Source organism: Schistocerca cancellata, chromosome 7 (genome assembly GCF_023864275.1).
Source record: "Schistocerca cancellata isolate TAMUIC-IGC-003103 chromosome 7, iqSchCanc2.1, whole genome shotgun sequence".
Lineage (NCBI taxonomy): Eukaryota > Metazoa > Arthropoda > Insecta > Orthoptera > Acrididae > Schistocerca > Schistocerca cancellata.
In genome coordinates, this window is record NC_064632.1 from 350002712 (window position 1) to 350019630 (window position 16919).

The 16919-nt window shown below is 41.3% G+C and overlaps 1 protein-coding gene and 1 pseudogene across 1 annotated transcript in view; both read left to right on the forward strand.

Annotated features, from left to right (window-relative positions):
* The first annotated feature begins 9070 nt into the window (after window positions 1-9070).
* LOC126092575 (putative inorganic phosphate cotransporter) overlaps window positions 9071-16919 on the forward strand; it is a 348655-nt gene continuing 340806 nt past the window's right edge. Inside the window, exon 1 of the mRNA XM_049908262.1 lies at window positions 9071-9174. Coding sequence (XP_049764219.1) covers window positions 9123-9174 — 52 coding nt within the window. The 5' untranslated portion in view covers window positions 9071-9122. The remainder of the gene's footprint in view (window positions 9175-16919) is intronic.
* LOC126092991 (5S ribosomal RNA) lies at window positions 11856-11973 on the forward strand (annotated as a pseudogene).

A 16919-nucleotide genomic window follows, 5' to 3' on the forward strand; every position in this document is an offset into this window, starting at 1 on the left:
GCTGGGAAGTGGCGGTGCGGTCCCCTACGGCACTGCGTAGGATCCTACGGTCTTGGCGTGCATCCGTGCGTCGCTGCGGTCCGGTCCCAGGTCGACGGGCACGTGCACCTTCCGCCGACCACTGGCGACAACATCGATGTACTGTGGAGACCTCACGCCCCACGTGTTGAGCAATTCGGCGGTACGTCCACCCGGCCTCCCGCATGCCCACTATACGCCCTCGCTCAAAGTCCGTCAACTGCACATACGGTTCACGTCCACGCTGTCGCGGCATGCTACCAGTGTTAAAGACTGCGATGGAGCTCCGTATGCCACGGAAAACTGGCTGACACTGACGGCGGCGGTGCACAAATGCTGCGCAGCTAGCGCCATTCGACGGCCAACACCGCGGTTCCTGGTGTGTCCGCTGTGCCGTGCGTGTGATCATTGCTTGTACAGCCCTCTCGCAGTGTCCGGAGCAAGTATGGTGGGTCTGACACACCGGTGTCAATGTGTTCTTTTTTCCATTTCCAGGAGTGTACAACAAACCTCCACCCTGCCCTTCAACGAGCTGTCGCTCGACACCACTGAAGTCGCAAACGGCGGCAGTTTGGGGTCGGTGGAATGCACGCTATAGGGTATCTGGCTTGGAGCTGTCCTTGAAGTAACCGGTTTGTAACAGTTTCTTTGTGTCACTGTGGTGCCAAATGCTGCTCAAATTGTTGCTGCAAATGCAGTACGACCCTCCAGAACCATACACCGATCATGATGGTGTTACCTCTCCGCAGTGCCTTCTGACCGTTCAGAGCTGGGCCTTCTTTCGACAGTGCATTCTTGTGACCACCACTGTCAGCAGTCATGTACAGTGGCTACATTCATGCCAAGAAGGAACATCCAGCTTCTCGTAGCTCTATTATACGACCTTGTTTAAACTCAGTGAGGTGTTGATAATGGCGTCTTTGTTACCTTAAAGGCGTTCTTGACTACGATAAACTCACCACTTCCTATCTCAAAAGTGGCTGATTTATGTGACTGGCGCGACTTTGGAACAGATATCATATTTCAGATGTAAAAACATGCTTACCAACATTATATCGCACAACTTCTTCTCGCTATTGGAATTTTTTCCGTCAGTGTAGTACTGGAACGATGTTGTTCTATAGTACTTTTGGGGTGTTTCTCGTACCAATATTTTGGCCCACTCATTCATGTTAAGCGAAGACGAACCAAGATGTTTATTTTAGTAATCTTGGTGGTCACCAATAAGTCTTCACTACGAGAACTGCCATATTCACAAGGATGCACGCATACCTTCTGGAGTGGTAGGGAGCGGGCAGGGAGTGGTAAGGCGCTGGGTCAAAATTCAATCATTCATTCTGACAAAGCTTTTATTATACTCAGTTCTAAACTCTACAAAGGAATTATGAAAACTGATAAGATGGTAGCTTTAAACATAAAATGATGAAAGAATTTGTTCAGAATCATTGACCTGAACGTTCAAGTTATTTACTTTACAAAGCGAAACTTTGGCACTCTATTTTGAAGTAAGTTAAGTTTTAAGAAAGTAAATTAAGGGGGGAGGTGATCTTGGAAACCAAATCCACAGCTTCGAAGATACAGCAATGAAATTCTGCAACATGCTTTACATGAAATTAACACATTTAAAATTACTTCCTTGGATTATATATGTAATTAAGTCTTTGACGGAATTTAAAAATTTATTTAAAAAAGTAATTTATCTATATTTTTTCAGGAACTGTTCAAGAAATTTCTACAAAATTTTCTGTGTTTACTTTCTTTGCAAGCACTTTGCCCCGTATTTCACCTTACACTCAGGTTTTGAAAATTTGCTGTTGAGACTACATTTATTGGGTTTATAGAAATAAGTGTACAATGTTTCATAATTGTAGCCTTCGTAATTTCTGAGAAAAAGATATATAAATTTTGAAAATAGATAGTTTTCAGAAAATGAAGTTTGAAGTTCACCATAACGTTTTTTCTTATGTCACCTCTTCAGAAGGCCCCACATCTGTACTCAGGGCCCTCGTTCCCTTTAAGGCTTCTCTTCTGGTTTCTTGTGTTCTGCCTTCTTTCCTTTGCCAGGTCCTCAACCAACTTTGCAGCTGCAGAGAGGCACTGTAAATCTATTTTTCTTAATATGTCTTGAGTGAAATTTCCTATCTTAAAGCCCAGTCTCTCTAATACCTCCGTCCTACCTACGTTGTCATCATTAAATTCAAGAAGTATATCATAAGTTGCAATTCTGACAACTGTAGCAGATGAAATGTGATTTGAGGGCTTCGTTTCCATATGAGTGAATTTACAGGCTCATTTGGATCCTGGGTTTGCCTTCAATACACTTTTTTAGAAGTTCAGTATCAGCCAGAAACCTGAAAGTGGGCTTGACAACATACATGATACAATTTGGAAGACTCTCCTTGTGAATGTAATGTATGGAATCGTCGTTCACCGAGCTAGTATTGAAGAGTCGATCCAAAAAGCGGGTGCGGCTGGAAGTTTGCGTCATGCATTTAATTATTTTTCAGGCACTTTGGATGTAATTCATCACTGAAATTTAGTATCCATAAGTTCTTATAGTAAATAAAATATAAATTGAAAATTGACATTTTTGGTCAATTTCACGACTGTCTGTCCCTTCCATTTTTTAAAAAAAGGACTTAATCTGGCCAACCACAGAGTGGAAAAGTAATGAACCACCAGTATAACCTGAAATTGTTTCTATAAAGTCAGTCTTAGTTAACTGTGTATTTACTAGAAATTTCTAGATTTTACAATTTTTGATAAAAGCCTGAAGTAACAAAATCCAGGAATGTGTCTGTTCCTTTCGATGTGCATGTTTCGTTCGCAATTCTACTTGTGTCCGCTCATAACAAGCATAATGCCTAGCCACATCGCACTGTGTCAAAAGCTGCTACAATATATAAAAAAATACAAACAAAACAGTCAAGATTAACTTACATAGTTGAGCAGCGACTGTAGTCGTTATGAAATACGTAAAACCGTTACTGTTTACAATGTAGCCTATATAAATGATCTGATAGAAATCGTCGGATGGTCTTTAAGACTATTCGCAGATGATGCGGTTGTCTGTGACAAAGTGGCAGCGCCAGAAGATAGTGTCGATTCTCAGAATGACTTGCAGAGGATTGATGAATGGTGCAGGCTCTGGCAGTTGACCCTGAACGTAAACAAATGTAACGTATTGCGCATACATTGGAAAAGAAATCCACTACTATGCAGCTACACTATTGATGACAAATTGCCGGAAACAGTAATCATCGTAAAATATCTAGGAGTACTATCAAGCTTACTGACAGCTTGGGGTTATCAGGTTCGGTGAACAGTGCAGTAGAGTATCTGAGACCAGTCTTTAAAAATAACTCCAGTAAAATGGAAATGACACTCACGTCACTACACTATTGATGACAAATTGCCGGAAACAGTAATCATCGTAAAATATCTAGGAGTACTATCAAGCTTACTGACAGCTTGGGGTTATCAGGTTCGGTGAACAGTGCAGTGGAGTATCTGAGACCAGTCTTTAAAAATAACTCCAGTAAAATGGAATGACACTCATGTCTCACAAAGAATTAGCATCCATCATAAAATCCTTAAAATCTAAGTATTCCAGTGGGTATGATAACATATCGACAAAGTTATTCAAAGATTGCTCATGAGAGTTGAGTTCTAGCTTAAGTTATTTGTATTATCATTCTCTTATCAGTGGAACGTTTCCAGACTGTCTAAAATATGCTGAAGTTAAAGGGATAAAGAGATACCATCAAACTATCGACCAATTTCATTTTTGCTGGCTTTCTCAAAAATATTTGAAAATGGTGTGTTCAAGCATCTCCTTAAGCATCTGACTGCAAATAATATATTGTCCGAGTCACAGTTTGGATTTCTTAAGGGTTCTGACATAGAGGAAGCTATTTACACTTACAGAGAGAATGTACTTAATTCATCAGATAATAAATTAGACGGTACTGGCATTTTCTATGACCTGTCAAAAGCCTTTGACCGTGTGAACCATGGCATTCTCTTAAGTAAATTAGAATATTATGGTGTCACCAGCAGTGTTGCAAAATGGTTTGAGTCTTATCTATCTAATAGGAAACAAAGGGTGTCATTGCAAAATACCTGCGCAGTAAGCAGTCTTCATCTGACTGGGAATTAATTACATGTGGTGTTCCTCAAGGTTCCATCTTGGGTCCATTGCTTTTTCTTGTGTACAGTAATGACTTCTCATCTGTTATACTGCCAGATGCTACGTCTGTTTTGTTTGCAGATGATACAAACATTGCAATAAGTAGCAAGTCAAGTACAGATTTAGAAATAGCTGCTAATCAAATTTTCACTGACATTAATAAGTGGTTTAAGGCTAATTCACTGTCATTAAACCGACTATATGCAATTCAGAACCTGTAAGAGATTTCCTTCCAGCATGAGTGTAACATATTAATACATGCAGATCGAAGACGTTGACAGTGTTAAATTTCTAGGACTACAACTTGATAATAAATTCAGTTGGGAAGGGAATACCACAGAATTTACTTCAGCGCCTAAACAAGTCAGTATTTGCCGTGAGAATGATGTCAGATGTAGCAGATATAAATATAAAAAAACTTGCATACTTTGCTTACTTTCATCCTATTATATTATATGGGATCATATTCTGAGGCAACTCATCAAACCGAGCAAAAGTTTTTGGGGTGCAAAGGCGCGTTATAAGAATCATTTGTGGTGTAAATTCAAGAACATCTTGTAGAAACCTGTTCAAGGAACTTTGTATTCTAACCACTGGTTCTTAGTATATTTATTTCTCAGTGAAATTTGTTGCAAGTAATACATCTCTATTTCCATCCAATAGGTCAGTACATAGTATCAACACTAGGAATAAGAACAATCTACATAAAGATCTAAAATCACTTACCTTGGTCCAAAAAGGGGTACAATAATCAGGAACACACATTCTCAATAAATTGCCAGCAACATCAAAAACTTGGTTTCAGATGAAGCGCAGTTTAAACAGAGTTTGAAAGACTTTTTGATAGTCAGCTCCTTCTAGTCCATGGATGAATATGATAACAGAGACTGTTAAGCCACCTTAAGTAAAAATATCTGTTAGATTTCAGTTTTGACAGCACTTGGCCACAACAGTCAAGATTAGGTATTTTGTGTATGATAAATTTATTAATAGTGCGTAACAGTATTTCATTCTGAGAGAGTGTTAATTCTGTAAATATCAGGTGTTCCAGTTTACTGCATTGTATTAACCTATTTCGACAATCACCTAACAAATGATCAGGGTAGTAAGCATTATATTCAAATGTTTTATGTTTTAATGCTATACTTTCTGACATGTGCCACACCCACGAGAATCATCTCATTTTTTGGGTCTACAGAACGAAAACTAAATTTAATCTAATCTAATCTAGAGCGACCTTGAATGGAATGGCCACATGACCCAACCAAACAGTAGGAAAAACAGATGCTAGACTGAGATTTATTTATTTATTTATTTATTCTTTGCCCATGGACTCCAGCTGAAAATCCAGCTGAGAGTATTGGGTGTGTCATACAATAGGCTATTAACATCAAATTTGATTTCATTATATATAAATGAAATAAATAACAGAAATAGTCTATAAGCATACAAACGTATTACATGTTTCACATTGTATATACATACAAATCGAAACACCATACAGAAATGATAATTTTTAGAGATACATTTCAGTAATGATATAACATATTTAAACACCAAATTAGTATTCACTCAAACTGTATATACATTTCTCTGTTAGATATAGTTTCAAATGATTTTAAAACATTTTAGGTCTGTTTCTTTTTCAATGATTTTGGGGAGTTTATTAAAAAATCTTTTGCCTGCTTCTTCAGGGGCAGTCATAGACAGTTTTAGATTTCTGTTTATCACGTAGTAATTTTCATTTCCTCTTGTACTGTGTTTGTGTACATCTTTATTTAGGAGGTTTTTATCGCTTGACCTTACCGCCATTATGCTTTGGTATATGTACAGTGAATATACTGTCATAATATTATAGTGTACAAAAGCTTGCCTACAGGTCTGTCTTGGTGATATTTTTGCAATGCGTCTCACTGCTCTTTTCTGAATTGTGAACATTCTTTTTAAGTTGCCAGCTTGTGCACTTCCCCATATATGAACTGAATAAGACAAATGTGGGAAGACATTGATCTGAGGACTTTATCATCCACAGTCTTAGCTGTTTTATGCATGATGCAGATCTGTTTATTCACCTTTTCACACAGTGCACCTATGTGCTCCCCCCATGCCAAATGTTTGTCTATTATAGTTCCTAGAAAGTTTGTACTGGCTACTTCTTTAATAGTCTTTCCAATTATATGAACATTTATATTGTAATTTTCACTATGCTTGGTCTGAAATACTACATTCATTGTTTCAGACTGATTCATAAACAGGTTGTTTTGAGTTAAGAAAGAGAAGTATCTTAAGGAAATGCAACGCATCCGCAAAGGCGAGGCTTACAATGCACTTGTTCGACCGCTTCTGGAGTGTTGTTCATCAATATGGTATCCTTACCGGTAGGAGTGACAGCCCAGCTAGCACTCAAGCTTATTTCAAGGTGGATATTGAGTTTAGGTTCAATTGAAAATTCAAGATCGAAAAATCAACCTGTTACACAGCTTATTTCAAGGTGGATATTGAGTTTAGGTTCAGTTGAAAATTCAAGATTGAAAAATCAACCTGTTACACAGTTTACATCAAGCTGTAAAAATTTAGCTTGAATTAAAATAATTTTCCCAAGCTTGAAATAAACTGTAATTTCCCTGGAAGGCTGTACAGCAGATGTGCGCGCAGCATAGCTTCCATAGACATCCACTGGAAGCGCCACAAGCGTTTATAAGCCTTGCACTGACTCTGCTAGGTTTATGGACATTTTATTTTTGTGACGTGCGTTAATGATTGTTGACTGTTGTGAAGTTTGTTTCATACTGGAAAATAGTTCAGAAAGTGTGTGGCGTCCCCTGCCTTACACTATATATCTTCTTCAAACCCGGTATAGCAGTATTACAGGTACGCTGGTGAATTTTTCTCTAGTGGTACGTTAATATTACAAATGTTAAATATTATTACGTAACATAAAGAAATATCATATTCTTTTACGTAGAAAAATTGAACCTGGATGAAAGTGAAATGGATTACCAGCTAAGAAAACATATTACAAGTTGTTCAGCAAAAAGAGGTCTTTTAAACTAGCTCTCTAGTACGTGGGACCAATAAATTAAAACTTAATGTTATTTTACCTTTTTAAAATCTCGCCTTTTTATATATATTGCCCTATTACATTTGTTTACTTGTAAATACTCGTGTGTGTCACACCATGAATGAATAATCGTGAAGTGTGAAAATTTTCTTTGCGAATACAAATAGTAATGACATGGTGAACGGGAAAAAGTGCATCAAGAACCAGTCACTACATAGGTGTCAGTCTTTTTTATTTACGTAGCTTTGACTGGTCTTCAATTGCTCTTAATTTTGTTGTTCCCTAGGTGAAATAATACTGCAAGGCCTACTGGTACTTCTTACTTTTATTGTTATTTGTAATGTGGCTGAAATCTAATAAAAGGCAATATTAAAATATGACAAGGAGAACATTTTATGTTCTTCTTAAATTTATTTCGATTTCATCTTTTATTTCATTTTGATTCAGTTTTACTCACCAAAATATAATTGTGGATAGAATAAAACGTCTACATTTTTCTAAACGGTAGTTTCCTCATAAGCTTACAGTATGAGGTGTATATGATTTCAAGTAATTGTTTCTTTATAATTCAGATTAAATGGCCCTGAAACTGTTAGAAATAGTGATGTGTGGCTTCTTCATGAAGTCATCGCAAAATTACCCAAATGTCATCTTTACTTTAAAAATTTCAAACAAAAAGTTATTTAAAATTACTTTAAAAACTCTTTGGAATGAAGTCACCAGAAGCAGCTGCTTACTCAGTGACGTTTATACTAGTTAATGGTTCTTACTACATCAGTGAGTTTGAAGGTATTTTGCTAATCTGGGGCATAAATTATATTTAGGTTGATCGGTTTCAACTTTTTACATTTTTTATGTTTAGGTATGGCTAACATTTTCTTTTCCCTGTTACAGGATCATTATACCAGCAGAAGTCAGCGATATTTGATCCTGCACTGGTCTGTGTGCTGGGGCCGGAGGGGCTTCAGAATAATTAAATTTTAAAATAAAACAACTTTAAACACTTTGAAAATAAAAAATTTTAAACATACATGTCTTGATAATTTTTTTCACACCATTTGCATTCTGATATTTATTTAATTAATTAGGTTCAATAAATTCAGATTAATAATTTTGTAGCTTAAAACAAGCTGTAAATACCAGGCTGTATTCCACGTGTGTAGATACAGCTGGAGCCACACTTGATAAGTCAAGCTTGAAATATAGCTTGAACTCTGCCAACTTTGATGTTTGTTTCAAGCTTGAATCCAACTAACAGGCCTGAATATTCCAGCTTTGATCAAGCTTATATACTTGAACTTTACATCTGGAAACAAGTTTGAAACCGGCTTACTGTGCTATCTGGGAGAAGAGACAGAGAATATCCAATAAAGAGCAGTGCGTTTAGTCGACGCGAGAGCATTACGGGTATGCTCAATAAAGTCCACTGAAGACGGTACAAGAGAGGAGTTGTGCATCACGGAGAGGTTTACTATTGAAATTTCGGGATACATCTCGCGTAATGACCACGACGAGAAAATTCGAGAAACTGAGCTAATACGGAGGTCTATGGAGTGTTATTCTTTCCACGCGCCGTTCGCGAGTGGAACTGGGCAGGGGAGATCAGTTAGTGGTACCAGAAGTACCCTCGACCACACAGCGTTAGGTGGCTTGCGGAGCATGATGCAGTCGTAGATGCAGCTGGAATACGTGAGACGCGCAGAGCGGACAGATGGCTTCGGCGCGCTGCAGTTGGTGCACTCATCAAACCGCCGGGCACGGGGCGCTAGCAGGCGTCCGTCAGTGTGGGACGCGGCGCGCTGGCGGCGCGACGTAGCACGGTGTGTGTGGGCAGCAGGCAGCGTGCGCCGCGCCATGGCCGACGAGAAGACGGCGCTGCTCGAGGGGGCACCCCGGCCGACCACAGGTAAGCCGCAAGCACCCGAGCCTACGCGTCTCGGCCCTACACTCCCCCACACCCATGCCCGACATAACACCCGGCTACACGTGCGAAGTCGTCCGTAACTGTTGCGATAATTGTTACTAAAAGTTTTCCAAATTCTCAACACTGGTACACTTATACTATGTAACAAGGTCACGTCTCACTTTTACCTTTACTGAACAGCGCAAGCTATCGGTAAGTTCTTAGAAGTTCTGACGTCATACTTCACGTAAACGACATCGGGAATGTTGTTGTTTGTAGTCTGTTTTTCGATGGGTCTAGTGAACAACGCGAGCCATCAATATATTTTTATGTCTGACGTCATACGTTACGTAATTGGCGTCAGCTGTGTTTTTGTCTATGCGTGTCAGTTATGTCGTTCGTGTTCTGTAACATTACTTGTTATATCGTTTGGTTATCGTGTTGTACACTAGACCTATGTAGATCTACTGCAGACGGCGAGTGTAATGATCACGTTACTGCCGTTCTCCTTTGCACTTTTTCATTTAGCCATACTGCAGTGTCTATGTTGTTCCGTCATGCATGCATGTCCGAAGGAACAGGCACAGCCGCGACCGCAGCAGTTACGAAATACGGATATGGACAACCGTCAGCTGTGTATTGGAATGACGACAATGGTTGTCCATATTCGCTACTGCGAATACATTTCATGTATTTCGTAACGGCTGCGGTCGCGGCTGTACCTGTTCCTTCGGACATGCATGCATGACGGAAGGAACATTGCATCGTAATTTCTAAACAACACAGGCACTGTGATATCATATTTATTCACCGACACCCGACAACCGACTTTCATTTAAAATATCTCCCCTAGATGGGAATGTTGTTGTTGTTGTGGTCTTCAGTCCTGAGACTGGTTTGATGCAGCTCTCCATGCTACTCTATCCTGTGCAAGCTTCTTCATCTCCCAGTATCTGCTGCAACCTACATCCTTCTGAATCTGCTTAGTGTATTCATCTCTTGGTCTCTCTCTACGATTTTTACCCTCCACACTTCCCTCCAATGCTAAATTTGTGATCCCTTGATGCCTCAAAACATGTCCTACCAACCGATCCCTTCTTCTAGTTAAGTTGTGCCACAAACTTCTCTTCTCCCCAATCCTATTCAATACCTCCTCATTAGTTACGTGATCTACCCACCTTATCTTCAGCATTCTTCTGTAGCACCACATTTCGAAAGCTTCTATTCGCTTCTTGTCCAAACTAGTTATCGTCCATGTTTCACTTCCATACATGGCTACACTCCATACAAATACTTTCAGAAACGACTTCCTGACACTTAAATCTATACTCGATGTTAACAAATTCCTCTTCTTGAGAAACGCTTTCCTTGCCATTGCCAGTCTACATTTTATATCCTCTCTACTTCGACCATCATCGGTTATTTTACTCCCCAAATAGCAAAACTCCTTTACTACTTTAAGTATCTCATTTCCTAATCTAATTCCCTCAGCATCACCCGACTTAATTTGACACGCAATGAATGTACCACTGAAGGTTGTAGACACATGGTTGACGACACGTGGAAGTTTGGCGGTGGAGCGTCTTCGGATAGTCTAACCATAAGGCGACCGCTCGCGACGAACGGAGAATATGGGTTAGAGTCGAGATCTGGCACGAATTTTCGTTGTCGTTATTCCATTATACAGCTGATGGTTGTCCATATACGCCACTGTGAGTACATTCCATGTATTTTTTTCAGCGGCCGTTGTGACAGACGAAACTCTAGCGTAACCTCAGGTCTAGGTTAGATTGGAACGTGATAGTTTGGTTACATGCCGGCGAAGCCACAGAAATATGTCACGGTAAATAACTTTTATTTTTTCAAAATAAAAAAAGGTGGTTACAGAATGATCTATACCATAGCTCAAGGTCTACGTTCGATCGCAAGGTAACTTTTTACTCGTCAGGCGGTGAATGATGCCAATTTTTTTCCTATATATGGCGTATTCCATAGTTGCAAATGCATCCCCTGTATAAACTACTATTTTTCCACTGTGGTCTGATCTGTTCAAAGTGTTAATGATAAGATCATCCCTGTCCAAAACCCACTATTACAGTGGACATCCCGTTAGTTTGTTTTCGTTTGCTCATGTTTTCGTGTTGTTAGTGACGTCAGCCATTTGGTTTCTTGATGCTCGTATCTCCACCACGTTAATCACGTTGATCTCTCGGCGTGGTTTAGCGTCACTTACTAATTCCGTTTTAGTTGCACATTTTGGTCGTGTGTTCTGTGTGTTATATATCGTTTAGTTCTTGTGCGCGATGGCCTCTTCAAAAAATGGCTCTGAGCACTATGGGACTTAACATATAAGGTCATCAGACCCCTAGAACTTAGAAGTACTTAAACCTAACTAACCTAAGGACATCACACACGTCCATGCCCGAGGCAGGATTCGAACCTGCGACCGTAGCAGTCGCGCAGTTCCGGACTGAAGCGCCTAGAATCGCAAGACCACCACGGCCGGCTGATGGCCTCTTCCTGTTGTCTTCTAGACCCGTACAAATCTAGTGGAGATGGGGTCCACTGATGACGACGCTTTGCATTGTGTCGTATACTGCACTGAAGTGACAAAAGTCACGGGATACGGATAAGTCCTAATATCGTGTCGGACCCACATTTTCCCGGTGTAGTGCAGCAACTAAGCCAACGGTCTTGCCGCAGTGGTAACACCGGTTCCCGTGAGATCACCGAAGTTAAGCGCTGTCGGGCTGGGCTAGCACTTGGATGGGTGACCATCTGGTCTGCCAGGCGCTGTTGGCAAGCGGGATGCACTCAGCCCTTGTGAGGCATACTGAGGAGCTACTTGATTGAGAAGTAGCGGCTCCGGTCTCGGAAACTGACATACGGCCGGGGGAGCGGTGTGCTGATCACATGCTTCTCCATATCCGCATCCAGTGACGCCAGGTTGAGGATGACACGGCGGCCGGTCGGTCCCGTTGGGTCTTCTGGCCTGTTCGGAAGGAGTTTTTTTTTATTGCAGCAACTCGACATGGCGTGGACTAAACAAGTCGTTGGAAGTCCCCTGCAGAAATACTGAGCCACGCTGCCTCTGTAGACGGCCACAAGTGCGGAAGTGACGCCGGTGCAGGATTTTATGAACGAATTGACCTCTCGATTATGCCCCATTAATGTCCGATAGAATTCATGCTGGGCGACCTGAGTGGCCAAACCATTCGCTCGAAGTGTGTAGATTGTTATTCAAACCAATCGCGAGCAATTGTGGCGCGGTGACACGACGTATTGTCATCCACAAAAATTCCATCGTTGTTTGGGAACATGACAGCCCGCAAATGGTCTCCAAGTAGTCGAAAGTAACTATTTGCAGTCAATGATAGGTTCCATTGGAGCGGAGGACACAGTGCACTCCATGTAAACACAGTCCACATCATTATGGAGCCACCAACAGCTTACACAGTGCCTTGTTGGCAACTTGGGTCCATGGCTTCGTGACGTCTGCCCCACACTCGAACCCTACCTTCACCTCTTGCCAACAGAAATCGGGACTCATCTGACCATGCCACGGTTTTCCGGTCGTCTAGGATCCAATCGATATGGTCACGAGCCCAGGAAAGGCGCCGTAGGCTATGTCGTGCTGTTGGCAAAGACACTCGCGTTGGTCGTCTGCTGACATAGACCATTAACGCCAAATTTCGCCGCATTGTTCCGACGGACACATTCGTCGTACGTCCTACATTGATTTCTGTGGTTGTTTCACGCAATGTTGCTTGTGTGTTAGCACTAAGTCTAAGCAAACGCCGTTACTCTCTGACTTTAAGTGATGGCCATCGGCCACTGAGTTATCCATCGTGGAGGTAATGACTGAAATTTCGTATTCTCGGCCCCTCTTGACGCTGTGGATCTTGGAATAATAAGTTCCATAACGATTTCCGAAATGGAATTGCTCATGCGTCTAGTTTCAACTACCATTCCGCGATCAAAGTCCGTTAATTTCCACCGTGCGACCATAATCACTTCGGACTCCCTTTCATATGAATCGTCTGAGAAAAAATTACAGCTCCACCAATGCACTGTCCTTTTATACCTTGCGTACGCTATACTACCGCCATGTGAGTAAGTGCTTCAGTGTAGACCAAAATAGTTTATTTTTTATTTTTTTATCATGTTGAGAAGACAAACTGCAGCGACTATAGCGTAACCCGATGATTGGGTTTGTGATGGTCTGATCCTGAGTTACCGATGCCAGTGAATGTCACGAAAAAACTCAGTTATTAAACGAAGGTTGTATGGACAGACAGATCTGCAACGTAGCTCCAGGCCTAGGTTACGTCGGAAGGTGCAGCTTGATTGTGTGTAGGCGAAGCCAACAAATGTGTCATCTTTTATTTTTTTAGATACATACTGATAACTCATATATAACATTCACGTCCACATACTCATACTGTAGGCTAATATTTTCAAGTTTTTAATATGGTTAGAGGCATTAGTAGCAATGAAAGCCCCGCCCAAACCCTCTCCTGCGGCGCAGGTCGCTCAGTTCGTCAGTTTTTATTTTGCTAATTTTTTCTAATTGTTAGTGACGTCACATATTGATTGCATCTCCATCATGAGAATGACGTCCCTGGACAATCACCGCGGTATCATAGTATTTCGTACTCTGTTATAAAAAAAAGTGAGCCGGCCGAAGTGGCCGAGCGGTTCTAGGCGCTTCAGTCCGGAACCGCGCGACCGCTACGGTCGCAGGTTAGAATCCTGCCTCGGGCATGGGTGTGTGTGACGTCCTTAAGTTAGTTAGGTTTAAGTAGTTCTAAGTTCTAGGGGACTGATGACCCTAGAAGTTAAGTTCCATAGTGCTCAGAGCCATTTGAACCATAACAAAATGACTGGCAGTCATGCAGTATACAAAAAGAACATCCAGCCCAAGTGAATTTGATACATATAAAATCAAATATTCTTGAAGTTGACGTAGATCGACTGATTTCATTGTAAAATCAGGAAAAGTGAATTGCGTGACAAATCAGGAAATTATTTGTAGCCGGAAGTCATACCACTACCTCCAAACGATAAATATTTAAAGTGAATATATGCCGTTGATCTAGTTCTCCAAACACCAGAAATCAATTACGAGAAGAAAATACAAAATTACCGTAAATATGTATTTTGCCAAATTCCTGTTGTCAAAATTTCTTTCTTCAGTTTTTGCCTTAGGCTAAACTTTTCACTTTTTTTTTTTTATTTCTTCCAGCACACTTTTAATGCATTCTTCACTTCCTGCTATACGTGTTGTGCCATCCGCATTTCATAAGTTGTTAAGTGCCCACCTCCCTCCCCCTCCCCCTCACCCCGCCATTGTAGATTCCATTTTCCAATATCTTTTAGACATACAAAGTGAAAAGAAATGGAAGTAGTATAATCCCTGGCTCACTCCTTTCCCTATCCCGAAACTTTCTATATATCGTTACTGTATTCTTGCATATTTATTTTTTCTGCTTTATTTTTGTACAGGTCTCTGATTAGCTGTATAAGATACTCTGTCATTATTACAAAGTGCAGTGCTTCCCATATTTCTGAGTGACTTACAGAAGTGCTTTGATGTAGTTTATGATGTAAACAAATAAGGATTGTAGATATTCTCTAGCATTCTCCATGATCTATCTTGTGTCTGGTATTTGACCCCTGGTGTGTCTTCCTTAGCTGAATCCCACTTGTTTCCTTGGTAGCTCTCTGGATGACTTTTTTAAGAAAAGTTTTCTTGCATGTAGTATGGAAGCTATTTTTATGCAATTTTCATATCTTTCTGGCTTTGTTACTCTGACGAGGTGCGCTAACAGCTGAGTCCTGGTGTGGAGAAACTGGGAGTAGAGACTGCGGTTTATGGCGCGGTCACCTTGAGAAATGTTTGGGGTGAATGCTACGGAGTTGGGTCACAGCTACCTCGAAGGCGTCGCGTTATCGCTCCAGGAAGCTCCCGGTGGCTGTGGTCGACTCGGTTTCCTCTAAGCGTTGCGCATGCACCGTGTTGACTGTGTAACTGGCACCCAAGGGAGCAGTACAGAGTGCCTGTCAAGAGTTGGTGTGGTTGGTACTCTACACGTCTCTGATTTCCGGCAGTTAACAAATGACAAGTTCATCCGTGTGAAGCGTCATGCGTGTAACATGCAATAATTTTCACCGTCGGAATCTGGCGGGAGATTTATCATAAACTCCTGGAAAGTTCTAGTCATACATAAAGCCACGGAAAAGGCCTAACCATTCCATTCTCCTTCACTTGGATCCGTCTGGTGTTGGAACTGAGGGCAGCAGGCAGAAAACTATTTATGTATTTACTGTATGGTTTTACAAGTTCACAGGAGTAGTTATAGTCAAATGGAAATGCCGCGCGGAATTAGCCGAGCGGTCTTAGGCGCTGCAGTCATGGACTGCGCGGCTGGTCCCGGCGGAGGTTAGAGTCCTCCCTCGGGCATGGGTGTGTGTGTTTGTCCTTACGTTAATTTAGGTTAAGTAGTGTGTAAGCTTAGCGACTGATGACCTTAGCAGTTAAGTCTCATAAGATTTCACACACATCTGAACATTTTTTCAAATGGAAATGTCCAAATGTGATGTAACGTCCACCGATCACCGCCAAATGCTCGAAGTGGGCACTCCTTAACAATGTGACGTGTTGTTTGCTCCTCCGCTCTGCATTCGCAGTCAGCAGAGGGACAGAACCCCCCCCCCCCCCCACATCCCACCACTTCTTCATAGTTCAACCATATCTTCCTTGGCCAATTCTAATGCTGTCGAGCCTCAACCAGATTTGGCATGGTACTTCGACTCCCTCGACCTCCTTTGTTGGATACTGAACCACATGAGCGTTTTTGGGTGGATGTTCGTTCCAGCGTTGTCGCCATTTGGAGGCCGCGTCGAAAGAACCGATACTTTCTAGATCAACCTAGGGTGCTTTGTGTGGTTTCAGACGAGTTCCTGGTCGGTCTTGTAGAGCATCATACAACAGAGAGTTCTTATGAAACGTAATCTTTTTGAGCAAGTTTAACTTAGCTGCTTTCCTCCTTAGATCTTGCGGAGCAATATTAGCTAAGACTGGTAGCCTCTAACTGGGAGTAGATCTGACAGTACCCGTGATTGCTCCAAAGCCTTCACTAAGCTGGACATCAATCTTCATTGCGTGCACTGTTCTCCCACACAGGAAAGCAGTATTCTATAGCAGGATACACAAGAGCGAGAGAATCACAGCGTAGGGTATTGGCATCCACACTCCCGCTGCTTCCGGCAATCTTGCGAAGTAGATTTATACTTGATCCATGTTTCTTAGTTAACTTGATGCACTGTTGTTTGATGTCAGCAACAGATCCAGAGTGATTCTTAGATATATTGCACTGTAGTTATGTGATACTTCGATTTCGTCGAAAGTTACATGCAGCTTCCCTCTGCTTCTTAATTAGTTACGTGGGATACAGTGACATCAGTGAATAGGTATGAGGATACTATCATATCAATATTTGGCAGCTGCACAGACTCACTAACGAGAAGTATTGATATAAGCACCGCCGGCATAGAGAAACAAGGCACCAGGTTCTGAAAGAATGTCAGATTTTACATAGAAAAATCTGCAGTGTGAGCTCTTTCCCCAGTTAATATTCCTTGGGAATTTTTCCGCAGCTAATGGCTCCGAGTTACTGGAAAAGAACACAAGGATAAAATCGGATGCTCAGAATTATATGCCAATTCGATGACTTCCATTTGTTGCA